Source organism: Macaca fascicularis, chromosome 10 (genome assembly GCF_037993035.2).
Source record: "Macaca fascicularis isolate 582-1 chromosome 10, T2T-MFA8v1.1".
Lineage (NCBI taxonomy): Eukaryota > Metazoa > Chordata > Mammalia > Primates > Cercopithecidae > Macaca > Macaca fascicularis.
Genome location: NC_088384.1, coordinates 92,524,568 through 92,546,810, shown reverse-complemented (window position 1 = coordinate 92,546,810; position 22,243 = coordinate 92,524,568). Strand labels below are relative to the sequence as shown.

At 51.4% G+C, this 22,243-nt stretch overlaps 1 protein-coding gene across 20 annotated transcripts in view; it reads right to left on the bottom strand.

Moving 5' to 3' along the window:
- Positions 1 to 22,243, bottom strand: part of DLGAP4 (DLG associated protein 4) — a 231,379-nt gene that overhangs the window by 78,432 nt on the left and 130,704 nt on the right. For 18 of the 20 annotated variants that reach the window (XR_012419327.1, XR_012419330.1, XR_012419329.1 and 15 more), the window contains 4 exons: positions 19,304 to 19,545; positions 15,765 to 15,879; positions 12,856 to 12,906; positions 8,657 to 8,897 (listed from right to left, as the gene is read on the bottom strand). Coding sequence is in view for 16 of the 20 variants with exons in the window: in XM_074005252.1 (XP_073861353.1) it covers positions 8,657 to 8,897; positions 12,856 to 12,906; positions 15,765 to 15,879; positions 19,304 to 19,545 (649 nt within the window). In the remaining 4 variants the exon portion in view is untranslated. The remainder of the gene's footprint in view (positions 1 to 8,656; positions 8,898 to 12,855; positions 12,907 to 15,764; positions 15,880 to 19,303; positions 19,546 to 22,243) is intronic. The other 2 variants (XM_074005249.1, XM_045362917.2) reach the window with 1 other exon arrangement.

Below are 22,243 nucleotides of genomic sequence, written 5' to 3'. Positions count from 1 at the left end.
GCAGCCTTCTGAGCAGGGGTGACCCTGCAGGGAGATAGTGGCTGGATGTGCAGTGGTGAGGATGTGCCTGTGTGTGCTGGTGTTTGTCTGTGGAGGGAGTGATTTCGGGCAGGCTCGCCATATATGGTTGTACAAGTTTTATACTGATCAAGGATGCTACATATCGGGGTGGGGGGAGCCATTCACCACACAGACATAATTTAATTATATAATTATTATGACAAATTTCTGGCAAATGGAAGTAAAGGACCTTATTCCAATAAAAAGTGTGACCTGACAGTTTTTCAACAGATGGCAGTTAAGTGTCTTAAGGAGTGTCCTTTCTTTCTTTCTTTCTTTTTTTTTTGAGACAGAGTCTCACTCTGTCACCCAGACTGGAGTATAATGGCGCGATCTCGGCTCACTGCAACCTCTGCCTCCCGGGTTCAAGTGATTCTCCTGCCTCAGCCTCCCAAGTAACTGGGATTATAGGTGCCCAGCTAATTTTTGTATTTTTAGTAGAGACGGGGTTTTGCCATGTTGGCCATTCTGGTCTCGAACTCCTGACCTCAGGTGATCCACCCGCCTCAGCCTCCCAAAGTGCTAGGATTACAGGTGTGAGCCACCACGCCCAGCCTTTTTTTCTTTTTCTTTTCTTTCTTTTTTTTTTTGAGATGGAGTCTCACTCTTATCGCCCAGGCTGGAGTGCAATGGCGCAATCCCAGCTCACTGCAACTTCCGCCTCCTGGGTTCAAGTGATTCTTCTGCCTCACCTCCAGAGTAGCTGAGATTATAGGCACCCGCCACCACACCCAGCTAATTTTTGTATTTTTAGTAGACACAGGGTTTCACCATGTTGGCCAGGCTGGTCTCGAACTCCTGACCTCAGGTGATCCACCTGCCTTGGCCTCCCAAAGTGTTGGGATCACAGGTGTGACCCATCGTGCCCCGCCTCTTTTTTCTTTTTTTAAAGACAGGGTCTCATTCTGTTACCCAGGCTGGAGTACAGTGGCATGATCATGGCTCACTGCAGCCCGACCTCCCAGGCTTAAGCAAATCCCACCTCAGCCTCCCAAGCAGCTGCAATCACCATGCCCAACTAATGTTTTTATTTTGTAGAGACAGGTTCTCACTGTGTTGCCCAGGCTGGTCTTGAACTCCTGGGCTCAAGTGATCCTCCCACCTTGGTCTCCCAAAGCATTGGGATTATGGGTATGAGCCACTGCACCCAGCCTCTGTTTCTTTTTAGACAGGGTTTTGCTCTGTCACCCAGGCTGAAGTGCAGTGGCTAACTAAAAAAATTTTTTTGTAGAGATGGAGTCTCACTATGTTGCTGAGGCTGGTCTTGAACTTCTGGCCTCAAGAGATCCTCCCACCTCAGCCTCTGAAAGTGCTGGGATTATAGCACCATGCTCAGCACTGTACCTGGCCTGAGCTTGCTCCTTTTGGATGCATTTGTTAAAGACTTACAAGACAAAGGAGCCGAGCATAGTGGCTCATGCCCGTAATCCCAGCACTTTGGGAGGCCAGGGCAGGCGTATCACTTGAGGTCAAGGGTTCGAAACCAGCCTGGCCAACATGGTGAAACCCCCGTCTCTACTAAAAATACAAAAATTAGCCAGGCATGGTGGTGTATGCCTGCGGACTCAGATACTTGGGAGGCTGAGGCAGGAGAATGACTTGAACCTGGGAGGCGGAGGTTGTAGTTAGCCAAGATCATGCCGTTGCACTCCAGCCTGAGTGACAGAGGGAGACTCTGCCTCAAAAAAAAAAAAAAAAAAAGACTTACACAAGAAAAAGGCCAAGTGCAGTGGCTCACACCTGTAATCCCAGCACTTTGGGAGGCCAAGGGGGGTAGATCACCTGAGGTCAGACGTTCAAGACCAGCCTAGCCAACATGATGAAACCCCATCTTTGCTAAAAATACAAAAGTTAGCTGCGTATGGTGGCACACCCCTGTAATCCCATCTCCTTGGGAGGCTAAGGCAGGAGAATGGCTTGAATTCAGGAAGTAGAGATTGCAGTGAGTTGAGATTGTGCACTTCAGCCTGGACAACAGAGCAAGACTCTGTCTAAAAAAAAAAAGATTTATAAGAAAAGGAGGAACTCAAAAGAAATAGCTAGGCCAAGTGCCATGGCTCACACCTATAATCCCAGTACTTTTACAAGGCCAGGGTGGGAGGATCACTTGAGCGCAGGAGTTCAAGACCAGCCTAGTAGAACATAAGGCGACCCCATCTCTACAAGAAATTTAAAAATTAGCCAGGCATGGCACTGCATGCCTCTGGTCCCAGGTATTCAGGAGGCTGAAGCAGGAGGATCACTTGAGCCCGGGAGGTCAAGGCTATGGTGAGCTATGACCATGCCACTGCACCCATGCCTGGGTGACACATGGAGATCCTGTCTGAAAAAGTAAAAAATAGCTGATCTTCAAGGAGTGTTTAGAGGAAAGGGAAGGAGACCAGAACTTGCTTAGTTGGAAAATAAATTTGTCAACTCCAGCCCCTCTAGACAGTAAACCATTCTCAAATTAAGATACAGCTTCATTGGGTATGGTGGCTCACACCTGTAATTCCAGCACTTTGGGAGGCCAAGGCAGGTGGATCACCTGAGGTCAGGAGTTTGAGACCAGCCTGACCAACATGGAGAAACCCTATCTCTACTAAAAATACAAAATTAGCTGGGCGTAGTAGCGCATGCCTGTAATCCCAGCTACTTGGGAGGCTGAGGCAGGAGAATTGCTTGAACCCAGGAGGCGGAGGTTGCGATGAGCTGAGATCGCGCCATCGTACTCCAGCCTGGGCAACAAGAGAGAAACTCAAAAAAAAAAAAAAAAGATACATCCTCAGGGCAAAGATCAAACCAAGGTCATGGCCAGTTAAGATGCAGTATGTGAACAGGATCAAATCAAAGTGTGGTTATAATATGTCTTATTAACACTCTAAAAATAGTAGAGCCAGGCGTGGTGGCTCACACCTGTAATCCCAGCACTTTGGGAGGCCGAGGCGGGTGGATCACTTGAGGTTTGACACCAGCCTGGCCAACATGGTGAAACCCTGTCTCTACCAAAAATACAAAAATTAGCCAGGCATGGTGGCGTGCGCCTGTAGTCCCAGCTACTTGGGAGGCTGAGGCATGATAATTGCTTGAACCTGAGAGGTGGAGGTTGTGGTAAGCCAAGATCGCACCACTGCACTCCAGCCTGGGCGACAGAGAGACAGACTCTGTCTCAATCAAGCAAGTAAGCAATAAATCAATCAAGATACCAGGTAGCAGATGCTATTACCTGTTCAAAAGGGCCTACAAAAACTTAAGGGCACGGTCCCACAGAAGCCCAAAGTAAGCATCAAGTCAAGAGAGAGGCATGACTGAAAAACAATTATGGGTGTGGTTTTTGGCACCTGAAATTACAAGGAATCAAATACATAGAAAACTCATCAAATGTTTGAGGAAGGTGCATGGGTAAGATTGACCAGCTTAGGCTAAAGGGAGTAAGACCATTCAAGATGCAAAGGACATCTAGTTCCCTAACTTTCTTTAGGAAGGAAGCAAGCTAAGAAAGGTGTTCCACTGCCCAAGGCTATATTCTCCAAGTTCTCTTTAGAAGTGGCCAAAAATGCTGATGGAGAAGTAAGGGCTTTCAGAGAGCAGAACCAAGAGCTGTGGAGAACAGACTAGAAAATCAACCCCAGGGAGAACTTGGACCTTATCAACACATTTGCCCAACGCATTTGCCTTAACGCATTTGCCCAACAGTTGCTCAGGACTTCAGAACTTCAGAATTGCTGTGGATCAGTAAGTCTCTGAACCTCCATTTTCCCCTTTTCTGAACAGGAGTGTTAACTGCAGTTATCCTGTCCCTGTTTCACCAGTGTATGCTGTGTGGTTGGGGAGGGTTAGACTGTGGGGTAGATAAATAGTTTCTTTAAAAAATTAAGTCGGCCGGGCGCGGTGGCTCAAGCCTGTAATCCCAGCACTTTGGGAGGCCGAGGCGGGTGGATCACGAGGTCAGGAGATCGAGACTATCCTGGCTAACATGGTGAAACCCCGTCTCTACTAAAAATACAAAAAACTAGCCGGGCGTGGTGGCGGGCGCCTGTAGTCTCAGCTACTTGGGAGGCTGAGGCGGGAGAATGGCGTGAACCCGGGAGGCGGAGCTTGCAGTGAGCCGAGATCACGCCACTGCACTCCAGCCTGGAAGACACAGCGAGACTCCGTCTCAAAAAAAAAAAAAAAAATTAAGTCAATTGTTCAACAGAAGCCACATCCAGACCTGACATAGATCTTAAGAGTCTGATCCAATCTCATGATTTGATGAGATTTTTGGGGGTCTTGGGAATAAACATTTTCTACATGGAAAGGGCATAAGTAAATACAGTCAAGACAATGGATCATGGAGCACTGAATTGTTGACCCTGATTCTTTTTTTTTTTTGAGATGGAGTCTCGCTTTTGTTGCCCAGGCTGGAGTGCAATGGTGCAATCTTGGCTCACTGCAACCTCCACCTCCTGGGTTTAAGCGATTCTCCTGCCTCAGCCTCTCGAGTAGCTGGAATTACAGGCAGGCACCACCACGCCTGGCTAATTTTTGTATTTTCAGTAGAGACGGGGTTTCGCCATGTTGGTGAGGCTGGTCTCAAACTCCTGGCCTCAAGTGATCCACCCGCCTCAGCCTCCCAAAGTGCTGGGATTACAGGCATGAGCCACCGCGCCCAGCCAAAGCCTGATTCTTTACCCCTCCCTGTGGCCATACCCTTTGCCATATGAATATAGTTTCCTACACAAAGGTGAGCAGGTACTTCTCCATCCCTTGTCTACAAGCTCAGTCATATGACTTGTGTTAGCCAATAGGATGTTAGCAGGTGTGACATAAGCAGAGGCCTTGAAATGTGCTTGTTTGGTTAGTTAGGCTTGCTCTTCTGCCTTCTGCCATCACCATAAGGAGAACATGCCCTGGCTAGACCACTGATCCCAGGAAGACCCTTTGGTCCCAGGAGGAGGATGAAAGACATGTGGAGCAGAACTGTCCCAACTGACAAACTTGGGAGAAAGAAATAAACGTGAATTGTTGTATTACGCTGATTTTGTGGTTGTTTGTTATGCAGCATAATTGTAGCAAGAGCTGACCAATACAGGGACCCAGGCAGTATTGGGACATGTAGCCCATCCCCTGTCTTTAGTCCATTCATGAGTGACGGGGGTTGGAAAAACTGGTGAGGGATGGTTTATTTGAAGCGAATTGCTAGGGGTGCTGTCTATCCCTCCAGGCCCACTTAATGCTTAGAGAACTTCGCATGGGTGTGAGGATATGGGAGATGTTATCCTTCACCCAAGGCCCCTTTGGAATTGTAGCAGTGTCTGGGACAGCCTGGGAGAGCTCTTCTGGATTTGGAGGACACAGAACCTGGGCCTCAGCTCCTGTTTGGAGACCTTGAAGTTGGAGAGGCTGGCAGGGCTACCGGTAACAGCAGGACTAGAAGGAAGGCTGTAGCAGGCCAGTCTATACTTCCAGAGGCTGTAGCGGACCAGTCTATACTTTCAGAGTCCCATAAGGCAAAGGCCCTTGTTTTCAAATGCATTAAGTGGTCATCAAGAGGGAAAGTAGTGCTGGAGTTGTCTTCAAAGGATTCTACCCAAGATGCCTGACTAGCAGAGCCAGGTGCCCTAGCAGAAAGAAGCTGAGTGGGGAGGAGGCAGACTGCCAGATGGAGAAGCTGAGGGGGAATAAGAAACAGTGAGGTGAAGGAAGATTGCCCATGCCAGGAAAGACAGCACTGGGGACCCTGCAGGGTGGGAGAAAGAGCCACCATGTGGCATCAGAGAGTCCCAGTGCCAGACAACACCTCCCTGGCCACCATCCCTTCCCAAGTGGAGGAACCAGAAACCGACAGAGGTGAACAAGGAACATAGAAGACACCGATCGCCACACCCAGCTCCCCGCTATGGGCTTCCCAGCTGAGGTCAAGCCCTAGCCGTGGGTGTGCGACATTTGCGGTGGACAAGGATGAAGTTTTGAAATCAGACCAGATTGGACCCTTACTAAATGAAAACGAGACTGTTCCTTAAATATTAAAAGTGACTGGAAAAGTTCAAGGATCTGCCCCAGATATAACCCATTGGCAGGGCGGGGAGACCAGAGAGGGTGCGACAGGCAATAGTGAGACAGTTGTTTCTTGCTCTGCCTCCTGCAAATAGAAGTTCATTCAGTCAATAAATTGGTTACCTGTGTATAGAATATCTATGGGATTCAAGTTCATTTATTTACATCAAACACGGGTTGAGCACTTGAAGCAGTGCCTCTCTTCCTACAACAATCCAACCCCAACCCCAATTGCTTTTTTATTTTTTCTTTGAGACAAGGTCTCGCTCTGTCACCCAGGCTGGAGCGCAATGGCTCGATCTCGGCTCATTGCAACCTCTGCCTCCCGGATTCAAGCGATTCTCATACCTCAGCCACCCGAGTAGCTAGAACTGCAGGCGTGTACCACCACACCTGGGTAATTTTTGTATGTTTAGTAGCTAGAACTACAGGCATGTACCACCACACCTGGGTAATTTTTATATGTTTAGTAGAGACGGCGTTTCGCCATGTTGGCCAGGTGGGTCTGGAACTCCTGACCTCAAGTGATCTGCCCACCTTGGCTTCCCAAAGTGCTGGGATTACAGGCATGAGCCACGTAATTGCTTTTGATTTTCAGGAAGCTCAGAATGAAGTCTGAGAACCAATAATAACAGCTACCACTTACCAAGCTCCTACCACAAGCAAGTCCCTGCCTAAACATGTCCTGTGCACAGTATTATTTCATCTCCTTAAGAGCTCCCTGGGGTCTGGCGTATGACCTCAATTTATACATGGAGAAACTGAGGCTCAGGGAGGAGAACTAGCTTGTCAGAGAAAGCTCAAACTTCTCTCTACTATTGATAAACAATAAATTGTGCTGTTTTCCCTTGGTTTTGATTTTCTATTATTATTTTGAGACAAGGTCTCGCTCTGTCTCCTAGGCTGAAGTGCAGTGGTGTGAACACAGCTCACTTCACCTTTGATTTCCTGGGCTCAGATGACCCTCCTGCTTCAGCCTCCTGAGTAGCGAGGACCACAGGTATATGCCAACCCGACCAGCTAATTTTTTATTTTTTTACAGTCCGGGTTTCATCATGTTGCCCAGGCTGGTCTCCAACTCCTAGGCTCAAGTGATCTGCCTCAGCCTCCCAAAGCGTTGGGATTATAGGTGTGAGCCACTGCGCCCGGCTAATTTTCAATTATTTCTTTTTATTTTTTGACCATCTTTTTTTTTTTTTTTTTTTTTTTTGAGACGGAGTCTCGCTCTGTCACCCAGGCTGGAGTGCAGTGGCCGGATCTCAGCTCACTGCAAGCTCCGCCTCCCGGGTTCACGCCATTCTCCTGCCTCAGCCTCCCGAGTAGCTGGGACTACAGGCGCCTGCCACCTCGCCCGGCTAAGTTTTTGTATTTTTAGTAGAGACGGGGTTTCACTGTGTTACCCAGGATGGTCTCGATCTCCTGACCTCGTGATCCGCCCGTCTCGGCCTCCCAAAATTTTTTGACCATCTTAATACTACTTACTAAGGTATCCATGTGCCATGGTGGTTTGCTGCACCTATCAACCTGTCATGTAGGTTTTAAACCCTGCATGCATTAGGTATTTGTCCTAATGCTCTCCCTCCCCTTGTCTCCCACCACCCCCTCCGACAGGCCCTAGTGTGTGATGTTCCCCTCCCTGTGTCCATGTGTTCTCATTGTTTACCTCCGTCTTATGAGTGACAACATGCAATTTTCTATTATTTCATGGCTTGCTCAGTTACACGGGGTCCCTTTTTTCTCTGATCACATATGGGTTATCTTCAGATGATTTAGATCAAGAATCCAGGGCCAGGTGTGGTGGCTCATGCCTATAATCCCAGCACTTTGAGAGGCCACGATGAGCAGATCCCTTGAGGTCAGAAGTTTAAGACCAGCCTGGTCAACATGGTGAAATCCCATCTCTATTAAAAATACAAAAATTAGCCAGGCATGGTGGCACGTGCCTGTAATTCCAGCTACTTGGGAGGCTGAAGAATGAGAATTGCTTGAACCTGGGAGGCAGAGGTTTCAGTTAGCCAAGATCATGCCACTGCACTCCAGCCTGGGTACGGAGTGAGACTCTGTCTCATCAACAACAACAACAACAAAACACCCAAGAATCCAGAAGGTATTCCCTGATTGTGTATATGAAAGAAGCCTGTAAACGCATCCCTTTGAGAAGGCTCAGTGCAGACCCCATCCTCATTGCAGGCTTCTCTCCAGGTTCCAACCTCCCCTACAGGTTTGCCTACCTGAACTAATTCCAAGAGGCAGGTCAAGCTTCAGGAAGCCCTGACTACAGCAGGTGGCTGCTCTAAGCCAATGAGCAACCAAGTACCCCACAAGCTCCAGCCCCCTCCAATACCTCCCATACCTCCCAGGGGTGGCATCTGCCTCTGGGACCCCCATTTGAGCTCCAGTGGCCAATTGGCTGGAAGTTCAGCTCCAAGGTCTCCTGCTTTTGCTCCCAACCATCCCCCTGGTGCGGGCCAGCCCGAGACAGATTCTTCCCTGTATCCTCTCAGGCTGGCCCACCAGGCATGGTCCTTAGAGTCCCCTTGAAAAGAAAAAAAACCCCTTCCCACATCACAGTACTCACTCGGAAGCGTGCGACTATTGCTGAGGCTGCCAGTACTGGGCGGTGGGGAGAGGGACTGCAGGGAGACACTGTCTTCCTCCTGCGAGCAGCCTGCCTGGATGGCACGCAGGTAGCTGTGGCTGCGGGAGCGGAAGTAGCTGGGCAGTGGCAAGTCAAGCGTCTCTGCCGCTGTGGACTCTGCTTCACTGCAGGCTGACTCGCAGGCTGCCTCATACTGATCACTCAGCTCTGCCTCCCGTACCTGTCCAGGCAAAGGCAGGCATGAGGGGCTGGCTATCTTGCCCATCATGGGGGGAGAGGTTCTTGGTGGTGGGCTCAGGGCAGGGCTGGACAGTCTGTGGGGTCTGACCTCAGCCCACTCAGCTCCATCTCACTCAGGGTATGTGATGGGCAGATGGAGCCCTTAAGAAAGAAACAGCCCCACCTCTCTGGGCCTCAATTTTCCCATCTCTATAATGAGGACAAAGTTGGAATATCTCAGGATATTAACTCTGTGATAAAAATCAGGGTCCAAACTGATTAATAGACTTTAAGGGCACATCTGAATTTAGTGTGAAAGAGGTCTATAATCAATTAGCAATGTCTGTCCTGAATGTTGGAATGGGGATGGCAGTAGGTATGCTGGATATTTACCATCTTATGGTCCAATCCCTTTATTTTACAAGGAAAGAAACCAAGGGTCAGTAAGGGGAAGACATTTGCCACAGGTACCCAGTGAGGAAGTGGCAGAACCAACACTCCAAATATGTATTTAAGGAAAATTAATCTCGCTCTGGTATACAGAATGGATGTTGGGAAAGGGGTCTGGAATGGAGGCTGAGGCCAGAGATGAAGCTGAAGCAATTGTCTGGTGGGAGAAGATAAAACTGGAGTGAGGGTAGTTGCAGTGAGGATTGATTAATGATGTCTGCCATGGACAGTATGGAAAACGGTGATGTGTATGCTATTTGCTATCTTGCATCTAATTCAACTTTGTGTAGATGGTTCCTAAGTATTTCTCCAGAAATGACTGTCTAGGACCCTGCAAATCTGAAGCCAAGGGTGTGGGCCTTGAGGCGTCTCACCATGCACATACTCTTTGAGGGTTCTAGAAGGGCTATCTGACCCATGTCTCAGGCCATGTTGGTAACTGAAGACCACAGAGGATAAGCTGGGGAGTCAGTTGGCCAAAGATGTGGACATCCTGGGGGTTGGCCTGGGCCAGAGTGGGAGGGGGCACAAGCTGACTGACCATGTGGAGGAAAAGATTGATCTGGGCCTGGGGCCAGCTGTGTCCCACCCAGCTGTGTAACCTCAGGCCATCACCATCTTCTCCGGGTCAGTTTCTCCTCATCTACGTGAAATAGATGCTCATGTTCTCATCTGAGACTGCATCAGGTCAAACAATTAGATGGGTGTTCACCCAATTTGGAGGGTGAATGGAAAGTTCTAAATCTGTGCTTTTTTTTTTTTTTTTTTTCTTTTGAGATGGAATCTTGCTCTGTCTCCCAGGCTGGAGTGCAATAGCGCGATCTCGGCTCACTGCAACCTCCACCTCCCGGGTTTAAGAAATTCTTCTGCCTCGGCCTTCTGAGTAGCTGGGACTACAGGTGTGTGCCACCATGCCCGGCTAATTTTTGTATTTTTAGTAATGATGGGGTTTCACCATATTGGCCAGGCTGGTCTCAAACTCCTGACCTCGTGATCTGCCCGCCTTGGCCTCCCAAAGTGCTGGGATTACAGGCATGAGCCACTGCGCCTGGCCAAATCTGTGCATTTCAATATGGCAGCCACGAGCCATGTATGGCTATTTAGGTTTAAATTAATTAAAATTCAGCCTGGGTAACATAGTGGGACCCCAGCTCTACAAAAGAAATTAAAAATATAAAAATTAGCCAGGTGTGGTAGCGTGTACCTCAAGTCCCAGTTACTTGAGCCCAGGAGTTCCAGGCTGCAGTGAACTATGATCATGACACTGCACTCCAGCCTGGGGGACAAAGCAAGATCCTGCCTCTAAAAAAATTTTAAAATGATAATAATGATTGATTAGGCCAGGTGTGGTGGCTCATGCCTGTAATCCCAGCACTTTGGGAGGCCAAGGCGGGTAGATCACTTGAGGTCAGGAGTTCAAGACCAGCCTGGCCAACATGGCGAAACCCCGTCTCTACTACAAATCTCAAAATTGGTCGAGCGTGGTGGCACATGCCTGTGGTGCCAGCTACTTGGGAGGCTGAAGCAGGAGAATCACTGGAACTCTGGAGGGGGAGGTTGCAGTGAGCTGAGATTGGGCAACTGCACTCCAGCCTGGGTGATAAAATGAGACTCCGTCTCAAAAAAAAATTTTTTTTTGATTAAAATTAAATAAAGTTCCATAGTCACAGGAGCTACATTTGACTTGCTCAAGACCACAGGTAAGCCAGACACAGTGGCTCATGCCTGTAATCTCAGCACTTTGCGGGGCTGACGTGGGAGGATCACTTGAGTTCACGAGTTTGAGACCAGCCTGGGCCACATAGCGAGACCCTGTCTCTAATAAAAAATTAGCCAGGGATGGTAGTGCGTGCCTGTAGTCACAGCTACTCAGGATGTTGAGGTGGGACGATCACCTGAGCCTGGGAGGTGGAGGCTGCAGTGAACCATGATCGCACCACTGCACTCAGCGTGGGTGACAGAGTGAGACCGTATCTCAAAAATAAGTAAATAAATAAAGTCACATATAGCTAGTGGCTACCTTATTGGACAGTGTGGATTATAGAACATTTCTATCATTACATAAAGTTCTACTGTATCGTACTGATAAATTAAAATATAGGCCATGTGGCAAACCCAAAATTCACTCAGAAGGAGTGTTAAAGAGATAGGTGTTTCTCCTCCAAAACTGCATCCTGAAGTTATGAAGAGACCCTCGTGACTGCCGGGGGCATGAGGTCTTGCTTTGGGATCACACAGGAACCACATGGCTCTGGAACTAGACTGCCATGGGTCCAACCCTTGGCCCATCATTTCCTCGCAATATGAATGTGGGCAAGTCACTTAATCACTTTGTGTCTCAGTTTCCCCACCTATAAAATGGGGCTGTAGTCCCCATTTCACAGGGTTGTGGTAAAGATGAAATGAGAGAATTCATATCACAGGCTTAGGATAGAGTCCAAGAGAGTATGCACCTAGTAACCTCTACCCACAAATACAGGTAACTCCGTGGAGTCTGTCAATGTTGGTTAAGATGCTCTTGAGCCATCAGAGGCGAGACCAGCTGGTCAGTGCTGCTGGTGTGTGTATCACTGAGGATTTACTGTGTAGCAGGCACTGTCCTGGGGGCTTTGTATGTTAATGCATCACATCCTTACCACTCGCCTATTAAAGGTGGATGGGGAAGAGGTGGCTTGGCCCACTGTGGGCTCTTTAAACAACTTCTTGAATCATGTGTTCAGGAGGAATACACAGCTCCTGTCACATGGGGGAGAGGGACACATGGGGCAGCCATGGCTGGAATCAGTAGCTGGAGGTCTGGTCCTAGTTTTGCCCCTATGGGTTGTGTGGCCTTGCACAAGTCCCTTACACCCTCCTGGCTCAAAGTGGGGTTGATCTCAGAGTACCTTTCCTGCCCCTGGTTTTTGGTCTTTGGCCTGGGAGGGAGGAGAGGGACACTTCCAGGGGCAGGAAAGGAGTGTCTGGGAGGTGGCGCCCTTAGGGCAGCCAGACAGTGCTGTAAGCAGCATAACCTCGCCAACCTGTGTGAAGCTGGAAAGTCTCCACACTCACTCCAACACCCCAGCATCCTTAAATGTCCTCCTGGGGCTCCAGAAAGGAGAAAAGCCAAGGGATCTGGGGGCTGGGACCTGGAAGCTAATATCACCAGCCCCCAGCCCCTGACCTGTCCAACTTCAACAGTCTCCCTAGGCCTGACCCAGGCTTTGTGGGAGGAGAGAGAAGGGCAGGAGTCCTGGAGTTATTTCTTGCCCCATCCACAGCACCTAGCTCATTCTTCCCCATCTTCAAAAGGAGGAAACTGAGGCACACAGAGGTGAAGCAATAAGGGCAGGGAGTGGAGGGTCAGGACACCAATGTGAGCTTAAGCTCCATCCATTGGAAGTGGATTTCCTGGTGATGGCTCTGCTTGTACCCGCCTGGACTGGGTGCTGGGACCACTCAGAGGGCAGGCCTAAGACCCAGACCTACACTCTGGGATTGGGGTGGAAGAGAAGGGCAAACATACTGACCTGCTGCTCATGGCCAAACAACTGGGGGATCAGGGAGGCCTGTCCAAAAATCTGCAGGAAAGAGAGGGTAAGGGTTATGGGAGGACCAGGGCTGGGGCTGGGGTTGGGGATTCAGGGTCAGTTGCAAGGAAACTTGAAGCTGGCTGTTCTAACCTCCTCCCCAGACTGGCTGGGACCCAGCTGCTAGGAGGTCTCACTTGGCTTCTTCCAGGGATGGGAGGCTCACTCCTTCTGGGGCTGGGCATTACTGAGGACTTATAATCTGCTGTTTAAAAGTCCTTCTTGGCCGGGCGCCGTAGCTCATGCCTGTAATCCCAGCACTCTGGGAGGCCAAGGTGGGCGGATCACCTGAGGTCGGCAGTTTGAGACCAGCCTGACCAATATGGAGAAACCCCATCTCTACTAAAAATACAAAATTAGCCAGGCATGGTAGTACATGCCTGTGGGAGTTACTAGGGAGGCTGAGGCAGGAGAATCACTTGAACCCGGGAGGCAGAGGTTTCGGTGAGCCGAGATCACGCCATTGTACTCCAGCCTGGGCAACAAGAGCGAAACTCCGTCTCAAAATAAATAAATAAACAAATAAACAAACAAATAAAATAAAAGTTCTTCTTTAGGTCTAGCCCCTGTGACCATGTATCCTCTGTCTGCTGCCTCTCATCTGGCAGGCAGCCCACCTGGAGATACAGATTAGGGATGGAGCCCAGAGCCTGCTCTGTCCCAGCCTAGGATATCTCTGACTTTGGGGCCAAATAGGTGGCTTGGGTCACTCAAGCTTCTAGGGGTGAGGCTGTGAGGGGTCAGAGGATCCTGGACTAGGAGAGAACTGGGACTGGGCAGCGGGTGGTAGGTGAGACCTGCTGCTGCCCCCAGCCTGGCTGATTCATAAGCCTTTTTGTGTAGTTAAAGGGCAAAGGTGTCCCGGGTGCCAGGCCCAGGCCTGGGTGGAGATGGGATGTGTAGAGAGACAGACAGACACAGAGAGAGACATGGAGATGGAGACTCACTGGAGAGAATCAGAGAAAAATGTGAATGAGGGGAGAGAGAGAAAAAAAAACAGATGGAGACAGACACAGACAGGAAGACTGAGATGAGAAAACGTGGTGGGATGGGAGAGACAGGGAGGGACGCCATCCATTCAGCAAACACCTACTGAGCATCTGCCCTGTGCCAGGCACTGTGCCAGGCACTGGGGACACTGCAGGCAACAAGACAGCAAGGCCCCCGCCCCCAGGAGATCCTAGTTTTAAGAGGGAGACAGACATTAAGTAAATAAGCAAACGATTCTAGTTCCAGGCAGTGTCAGTTAAGCAGGGTAAAGGAACAGCGCCTGGGAGGGCTACTTTAGACAGAGCGATCACAGGCAGCCTCTCTGAGGAGGTGACATTCGAGCAGAGACCTGAAACGCGAGGAGCCAGCTGTGCAAAGATTTGAGAAGAGGAAACAGCAAATGCAGAGGGCCTGGAGCAGAATGATGTGGCATGCTCCTATATAAGGAGCAGAAAGGAGGCCAGCATGGCTGGAGCAGGGCAAGGGACAGGGTCCAACAGGGAGGCAGGGCCTAGGTCTTACAGGGCTTCACAGGTCCAAGTAAGGACTCTGGCTTTCCCTCTGCGGGAGGTGGGAGACAAGGGAGGGTCTTGAGCAGGGGTGTGGCTTTGACAGCTCCATTTGGCCACTGAGTATGGATTGGAGGACAGCAGTTCAGGTGTGACTTGGTGGAGTCTGGATGAGGGGGGCAGGGGCAGGGGGTTCCCTGGGCTGGGCACTCTACCCCTCCCCATGTCTGAGGGGCTGGGGAAGGAGTTTGGCTAGGCCAGGAATAATGGAGTTGTGAGGAGTCGGGGTCCCAAAACCTTCTAAGCAGTCCTCTAACCCTGGTCCTGGGCCTACACACAGTGGCCTATTCCTGCTGAGAGGGGGCTGGACTCGCACCTGGCTGCCCCACTGCCTAACTGCTACCACCAGCAGGCGTCTGCCTTCTCGGGGGGCTCATCTCCCCATCCAGACAACGTGGGGTGCCTTTTGGTCCTGACTGGTTCTCCCTTTGCAAACCCTAAAGTGCTGAGTACATGGCAGGAGCTGAGGTCCAGGTCTGGGTTGGACAGCCCCAGATCCCTGCCCAACTTTGCCTTCTCCTAGCTGCATGACCTCACCTCTCTGAGCCTCAGTTGCTTCACCTATGAAATGGGAATATGGATAACAAGGCCACCTCTGGGGATGGTTAAGGGCTCAAGGAGCTGATGGTTGAGAGGGTGGCATGCAAATTCAACGTGCAGCACAGCGTGCTCCTCACTGACACAGGCAGAGCTGGTTGCGCCTGGGAGCACAACTGCCCACTGAGTAGGTGGGCACAGAGGTCCAAAGTAGAGCAGTCACTTGCTGGAGGCCACACAAGATGCTAATAATAACCAGAAAGGCAGCTACCCTCTGCTGAGCACACCGCCTTCACAATCCCACTTATTCCTCTCAACAGCCCCCAAATAGAAATGCTCACCTTCCTCTGGTAAATCAGGAAACTGAGGCTCAGGGAGGGGAGGTGACTATCCTGGGTTCATACTGTCAAGTGACAAAACTGGGACTTGAACCCAGGTCTCCAGTTCCCTATCCTCATGGTTCTGAACCCCATGAGAAGCAACAGGCGCCCTGCTGGCATCCTGTGTTTACAATGGTGGTAAGCGCTTCCTCCCTTGGGGTCCTGGGTCAGGCCCCATAACTGTGCTCTCCAGCCACAGGACAGTCGGTGGGGCAGAGACACACACAGGAGGCTTCAGGAATAAGGACCAAACAGAAGCACAGTGCAGACATCTGGGGGCCACTCAGCATGGGGTGGGCCTGGGGGTTTACTCTTCCCAGACGGGAGTCAGTACTCAAACCCCCTGACTCTCCAGCCTGCCTGCCACCCTCACCTGACTGATGCAGCTGGAGTCATTGAGGCTGTCGCTGACAGGGGTGTAGTCCTCTTCCCAGCTTGGACACTTGGAGGGCAGCAGCATGTCCACTGAATCCAGGCGGTCCAGACTCCTGGTGGGGAGTGGGGAGCAGACAGGGCTCAGCCCACCCATTGTTCAACCAGCTTTTGGAGGCCTTGACCATCTGTGATGCACAGGTGGTCCACCCCTGTGATGCCCACTGGAGCCACAGGGTGGCAGCACGAGCTTGCATTTGACTGTTTAAAGCCCAAGGCTGGCCCTGCCCAATTCTGCAGCCCCTTTCCTTCCTCCTTGCAGGTCTGGGACATTTCCAGAGGCCTGACAGAGGTGGGTTAAGTTCTACAGCCTAGGGTTCCCACAGGGCATCAGCTCTGTGGCGATGTTCAAGTGGCTTCTATCAGGCCCCTAGACTCACCCCTTATCTCCATGACCCCAGTCCTTTAATCTTTCTCACGTCTACCTGACCCTGGGCCTCCCCCAGTCCTCATTCTGGGGATAAAATCCAAGCATCCAATAGCTCGGGCCCCTGACACAGAAGGGTTTGGACTGGAATCCAGCTTTCTCTGCTGGGTGACCCTGGGCAAGCCATTATCCCTTACTTAAGTCTCAGTTTCCTCATCTCTAAAATGGGGATGACGCTGCCTGCCTGCTGGGGCTGCAGTGAGGATTCAGTGATGCAGATTAAAGGACATCGGGTCAGGCACAGTGGCCAGCGGGCAAGTGCTAACAGACAGCAGCTCTTACTATTATTGCTACTATTACTACTGTTATTATTATTGCTTCCCTTGAATCTAGGCCTAAGCCCCGGGCTTCCTGCCTCTCCCACCTTACTGCCCACTGGTCACTCATAGATATCCTAGTAGGATCTCAGTACTAGAAAGGATCTTAGAGATCCTACAGCTCAGCCCCTTCACTTAAAGATGGGGAAACTGGGCTGGGCGTGGCTGTAACCCTAGCACTTTGGGAGGCCAAGGCAGGTGGATCACCTGAGGTCAGGAGTTCGAGACCAGCCTGGACAACATGGTGAAACCCCATCTCTACTAAAACACAAAAATTAGCCGGGCATGATGACGTGCGCCTGTAATCCCAGCTACTCGGGAGGCTGAGGCAGGAGAATTGCTTGAACCCGGGAGGTGGAGGTTGTAGTGAGCCAAGTTTGTGCCACTGCACTCCAGCCTGGGGCAACAGAGTAAGACTCTGTCTCCAAAAAAAAAAAAAAAAAAAATGGGGAAACTGAGCAGGCGTGGGGGCTCACACCTATAATCCCAGCACTTTGGGAGGCCAAAGCAGAAGAGTCGCTTGAGCCGAGGAGTTCAACACCACTCTGGGCAATATAGTGAGGCCTGGGAAACTGAGGCCCAGAGGGAAAAAGACTGGCCAAGGTCATCCAGTGGCAGAGGGAAAAACGGAAGTCACTGCCGGCCTGGGCAGTGCGGGGGGTGATAAGCAAGGGGAGAGCAATATATACATATATATATATTTTTTTTTTCTTTTTTTTTTGAGACAGTCTCACTCTATCACCCAGGCTGGAGTGCAGTGGCATGATCTCAGCTCCCTGCAACCTCTGCCTCCTGGGTTCAAGTGATTTTCATGCCTCAGCCTCCCTAGTAGCTGGGATTACAGGCGTGAACCACCATGACCTGCTAATTTTTATATTTTTAGTAGAGATGTGGTTTCGCCATGTTGACCAGGCTGGTGTCGAACTCCTGACCTCAAGTGATCTGCCTGCTTTGGCCTCCCAAAGTGCAGGGATTACAAGCGTGAGCCACTGTGCCCAGTCACAAAAACTTCTTTTAAAAAATTAGCTGGGCATGGTGGCCCATGACTGTACTCCCAGCTACTCAGGATGCTGAGGTAGGAGGATCACTTGAGTGCAGGAGGTCGAGGTTGCAGTGAGCCATGATTGCACTATTGCACTCCAACCTGGGCAACATAGCAAGACCCTGTTCCCCACTTCCCCCACAAAAAAGATGGAGAAACTAAGGTAAAGAGAGGGGCAGACCTGGAATTGTCTGGTGGTGTCCTGAATTCCATCCTGGAGGCCATTCTCTGTCTTCTGCCCAGTCAACTAGACTCCTGGCTGCTCCGAGAACACTGCCCTCTTCCTGCCTAGGTACCAGTGTCACCTGACCTGTTCTTTTCCCTCTGTCTCAGTCTTCCCAGGCCACCTCCTCCATGAAGCCTTGGCTCCTGTCTCCCATAGTTGAAGATCTAGGGAGAAGCTTGTTCCCCTAACTCCGCCAAGCCTTACAGCAACACAATGGGGCTTGGCTGGTGAATTCCAGGCAGGCACTGGGACAGGAAAAGCCTGTCTATCACTCTTTGACTTCTGGATTCACCTCCCTCCCCCATCTTGGAGCTCCCCACAGGGATCAGTTACAGTGGCAAAGGTAGAGCGCGCTCTGGCCTTCCCTAGACAGTGCTGTTACAGGTGATGCACTCACTTAGGGCAGGCTCTCCTAACCTGAAGACCAAGATCCCGTGGGACAGTTCCCCTGTGGGAGTGGAACTTACCTGGGGAAGTGGCTCCTGTAGGAGGGGTTTACCTGGACCTATCACCCAAGAGTGGCTTTCATTATTGGGGTTTACCAAAGGATGCGGCTCACCTGTGGTCAGGGCTGAACTGTGAGTGGGGCTCAAGGGGTGGTTCTCTAATTGGCGGGACTCTTCCGAGGTCAATTCATCAGAGTGCAGGGCCAACCTGAGGATCTCATGGAGGGAGCTAACCTGACCGCGGGTTCACTTAGGGGGCCTGGATCATTATAGCAGCGAGTTCACCTGGATCTGAAGCTGAGGGACAGGATTCATCTGTGGGCTGGGATCTCCGGGGGACAACCGAATGGGAGGAAGGCGAGGCTCCCGGGGTGGGGCATACCTACGAGGGGTTCACCTAGGGGAGGAGGCTTGCGGGTGAGCGGGACTTGTACTTACCGAAAGAGGTTTTCCCCGGGAGGGCTCACAAGTGGGCGGGGCTCACCCGAAGGAGCGAGAAAAGCCTCTGGGAGGGGCTTCCACGCGGGCGGGGCTTTTCCTTTCTTTCTTCCTTTTTTTTTTTTTTTTTTGATACGGAGTCTAGCTCAGTCGCCCAGGTTGGAGTGCAGTGACGCGATCTCGGCTCACTGCAACCTCCGCCTCCCGGGTTTAAGCGATTCTCCTACCTCAGGCTCCCAAGTATCTGGGATTACAGGCGCCTGCCGCCAGCCCAGCTAAGTTTTGTATTTTTAGTAGAGACGGGGTTTCCCCATGTTGGCCAACTCTTGACCTCAAGTGATCCACCCGCCTCGACCTCCCAAAGTTCTGGGATTACAGGCGTGAGCCAGCGGGCCGGGCGGGCCTTATTTTAATGAGGGGGTTCTCTCAGGGAGCAGGACTCATAAGTGGGCGGGGCTCAAAGGGGGCGGGGCTACCACGCGGGCGGGGCTTATTTTAATGGGAGAGTCCTCCCAGGGATCAGGACTCGTAGTGGGCGGGGCTTGCCTGTGGGCGGGACCCTAGGGGTGGAGCTGCGCACCTACCTGCGGGGGTTGCTCTGCTCTCCCAGCGACTGCTGCGTGGCCCTCAGATAGCTCTGGCGCCGCGCCGCGGTCTTGGGTGAGGGCTTGGGGCTGCCGCCAGACTCGTCGCTGTCCTCGTCGCCCATGGCCTTGATGTAGCTGCCGCTGCGCATGCGCCGGCACGGGATGGGGCCCTCGGCCGCGGCATCCGTCTCGCGTGGGGACAGCAGCGTCGTGCTCCACTCGCCGCCGCCGCCGGGTACCTGGGGATGGGGCACAGGACTCAGTGGGGCCACCGCAGAAAATGAGCAGATGGCGAGAACCCCCATCTCTGGGACCTGAATCTCCCTCGTTCCCTGCAGAGTTCGGGCTCACGTGCTGGGTTTCCCGCTTTTGAAACCAAGGGGCAGCAGAGCAGAGCCCTGGGCTGGGAGGAATACCCGGGTTCCAGAGTCTCTCCAGCCTCGGATTTCTCCATGGATCCCAGGCTGGGTTTGCCCCAGAAGCAATGCCCTAGGCCCTGTGGTCACGGTGGCCTCCACTGCAGCCATCTCTGCTTGGCCCCACAGTCACTTCACTCTGGCTGTCTCAGGGGATGCTTATGATCCCACTGCACAGATGAGAACACCAGGCCTGAGGGATGCAAGGCACTTGCAGAAAGAGGCCCTAGACCTGGATCCAGAACCTGAGCCTAGAATGGGGAATCAGAGGACCCTGGCACATCAGCATGGAGGGGGGATGGGGTCCCAGAGTCAATGGATATTCTCTGTCCCAAGGTGGGAAAACTGAGATACAGAGAGCAGAGTGCTTCCCCGGTTCAGGTAGCCACATGGTGAGCTGGAAAAAGGGCTGTTTTCCCATCTGAACTTCAGGGAATCCGTCCACGGAATGGGGCTGTGAAAAGGCAGGTGAGGTCATGGCTGTGAGGGCAGCCCTGGTCCCCCAGTCCCCAGTGGTTATGGTGGCAGTAACCAACCGAGGGGACCTCCCCTGTCCTTCTGAGGCCAGGCTCTGCTGGCTGCCCCAGGGCAGTGCACACAGGCTACATTCCTGGCCATTTCATTTACACTGTTACGGAAACACAGTGGACGGTCACTGTGTAATGAAAAATGCATACATCTCAGCACTCACACACAGCCTGTGCACAGAGTGAACATGCCTCATCCTATACACATATCTCAATATGTACAGAACAAGCATACGCCCCATGCCCCACAGTGACTACCCCCAGTGTACCACACACCTCACCAAGGACACACACCAGCAGCCACTTCGTCACGGCAACCCCTCCACAAGTATGCAACATATACACAGAGCACACTCACCTTCCCACTACCCTCCCTCTGGACATTTGCACCAGTAACTACTGCACTGTGGACACACAACGTGTATCCACCTTGCATTGTTCCCGCCTCCACATGCACACAGCATACCCCTCACCAGGCTACACATGTCACCACAGTATGTCCAAGCCCACATACTGAGTGTACACGGCATGCCCACTCTCTATCACATATACATACGCACACTGCCCAAGGGCCATGCCCACACAGGTATGGCACCCTTCTCCATGCCCTCCATGCCAGAGGCCCACTTTCCACAAAGGAAAGGTAACGTCTAGGACTCCCACTCCTGCCCCACCCAGCCTTCCCATAAACCCTCAGCAGACTGCCCAGCCTAGGACCAGTGCATTCTGCCTACAAGCCACTTGCTAGTCCAGCCCCACTATCCCCAGTGTCCCTTGGGAACGTGGCCTTGTACATCACTGCTCAGAAACTGTTGCTAAGCCACCCACTCACCTCCTGTCACCCAAGCAGGCAGCACAGACTCCAGGGCCCACAGGGCCACCCTCTCATGGTGTTTCTGCGGCATTGTTACATGATCAGACCCAACCATACCATTTTGAGAGGAAGCCCGGTCACACATCACCCTCCCTAATGCTTCTAAACCAAGGAAGCAGTTTCAGAACCACAAGAGCCCTAAATATATCAAATACTGCCTGGATTTCAGTTTCCTCCTATTGAAAAAGAAAATGTCTCACTGTTTCTGGTATTTCATACAAGATGATAAGAAGTCAGGGCTTTGTTAGACCCCAAATATCATCTCGTTCAAAATGCATCTCTTGGCTGGGCGTGGTGGCTCACGTCTGTAATCCCAGCACTTTGGGAGGCTGAGGCAGGTCCTCACCTGAGGTCAGGAATTCGAGACTAGCCTGGCCAACATGATGAAACCTCATCTCCACTAAAAATACAAAAATTGGCCAGGCGTGGTGGCTCGCACCTATAATCCCAGCTACTCGGGAGGCTGAGGAAGGAGAGCCAGGATTGCGCCATTGTACTCCAGACTGGGTGATAAGTTTGAAACTCCATCTCGGAAAAAAAAAAAAAAAAAAAAAAAAAAAAATGCCTGGGCGCAGTGGCTCACTCCTGTAATCCCTGCACTTTGGGAGTCTGAGGCAGACTGGAGGTTAGGAGTTCAAAACCAGCCTGGCCAACATGATGAAATCCCGTTTCTATTAAACATACAAAAAATTAACGAGGCATGGTGGTAGGTGCCTGTAATCCCAGCTACTTGGGAGGCTGAGGCAGGAGAATTGCTTGAACCCGGGAGGCAGAGATTGCAGTGAGCTGAGATGGCGCCACTGCATTCCAGCCTGGGCAACAAAAATGAAACTGTCTAAAAAAACACAAAAGACTCATTAGAGTTCCCAAGGGCTGGCCAGGCCTGCACTTGCATTCCCCTGAGATGAGGCGCTCACTACCTACAGAAGCGCCTCCTTCCACCTAAAATCTGCTTTCTGTAATTTCCACCCACAGCCTGGTTTTGCCCTGGGGAGCCATTCAGTTCACAGCCCCTTGTTCTACCCGCCTTGAGAGCCACTTGGAAATGTGCAGCCACAGTGATGTCTCAGCCTTCTGCCACTTTCAAGCCATGTGGCCTTGATGCACAGCAAGTGCCTGA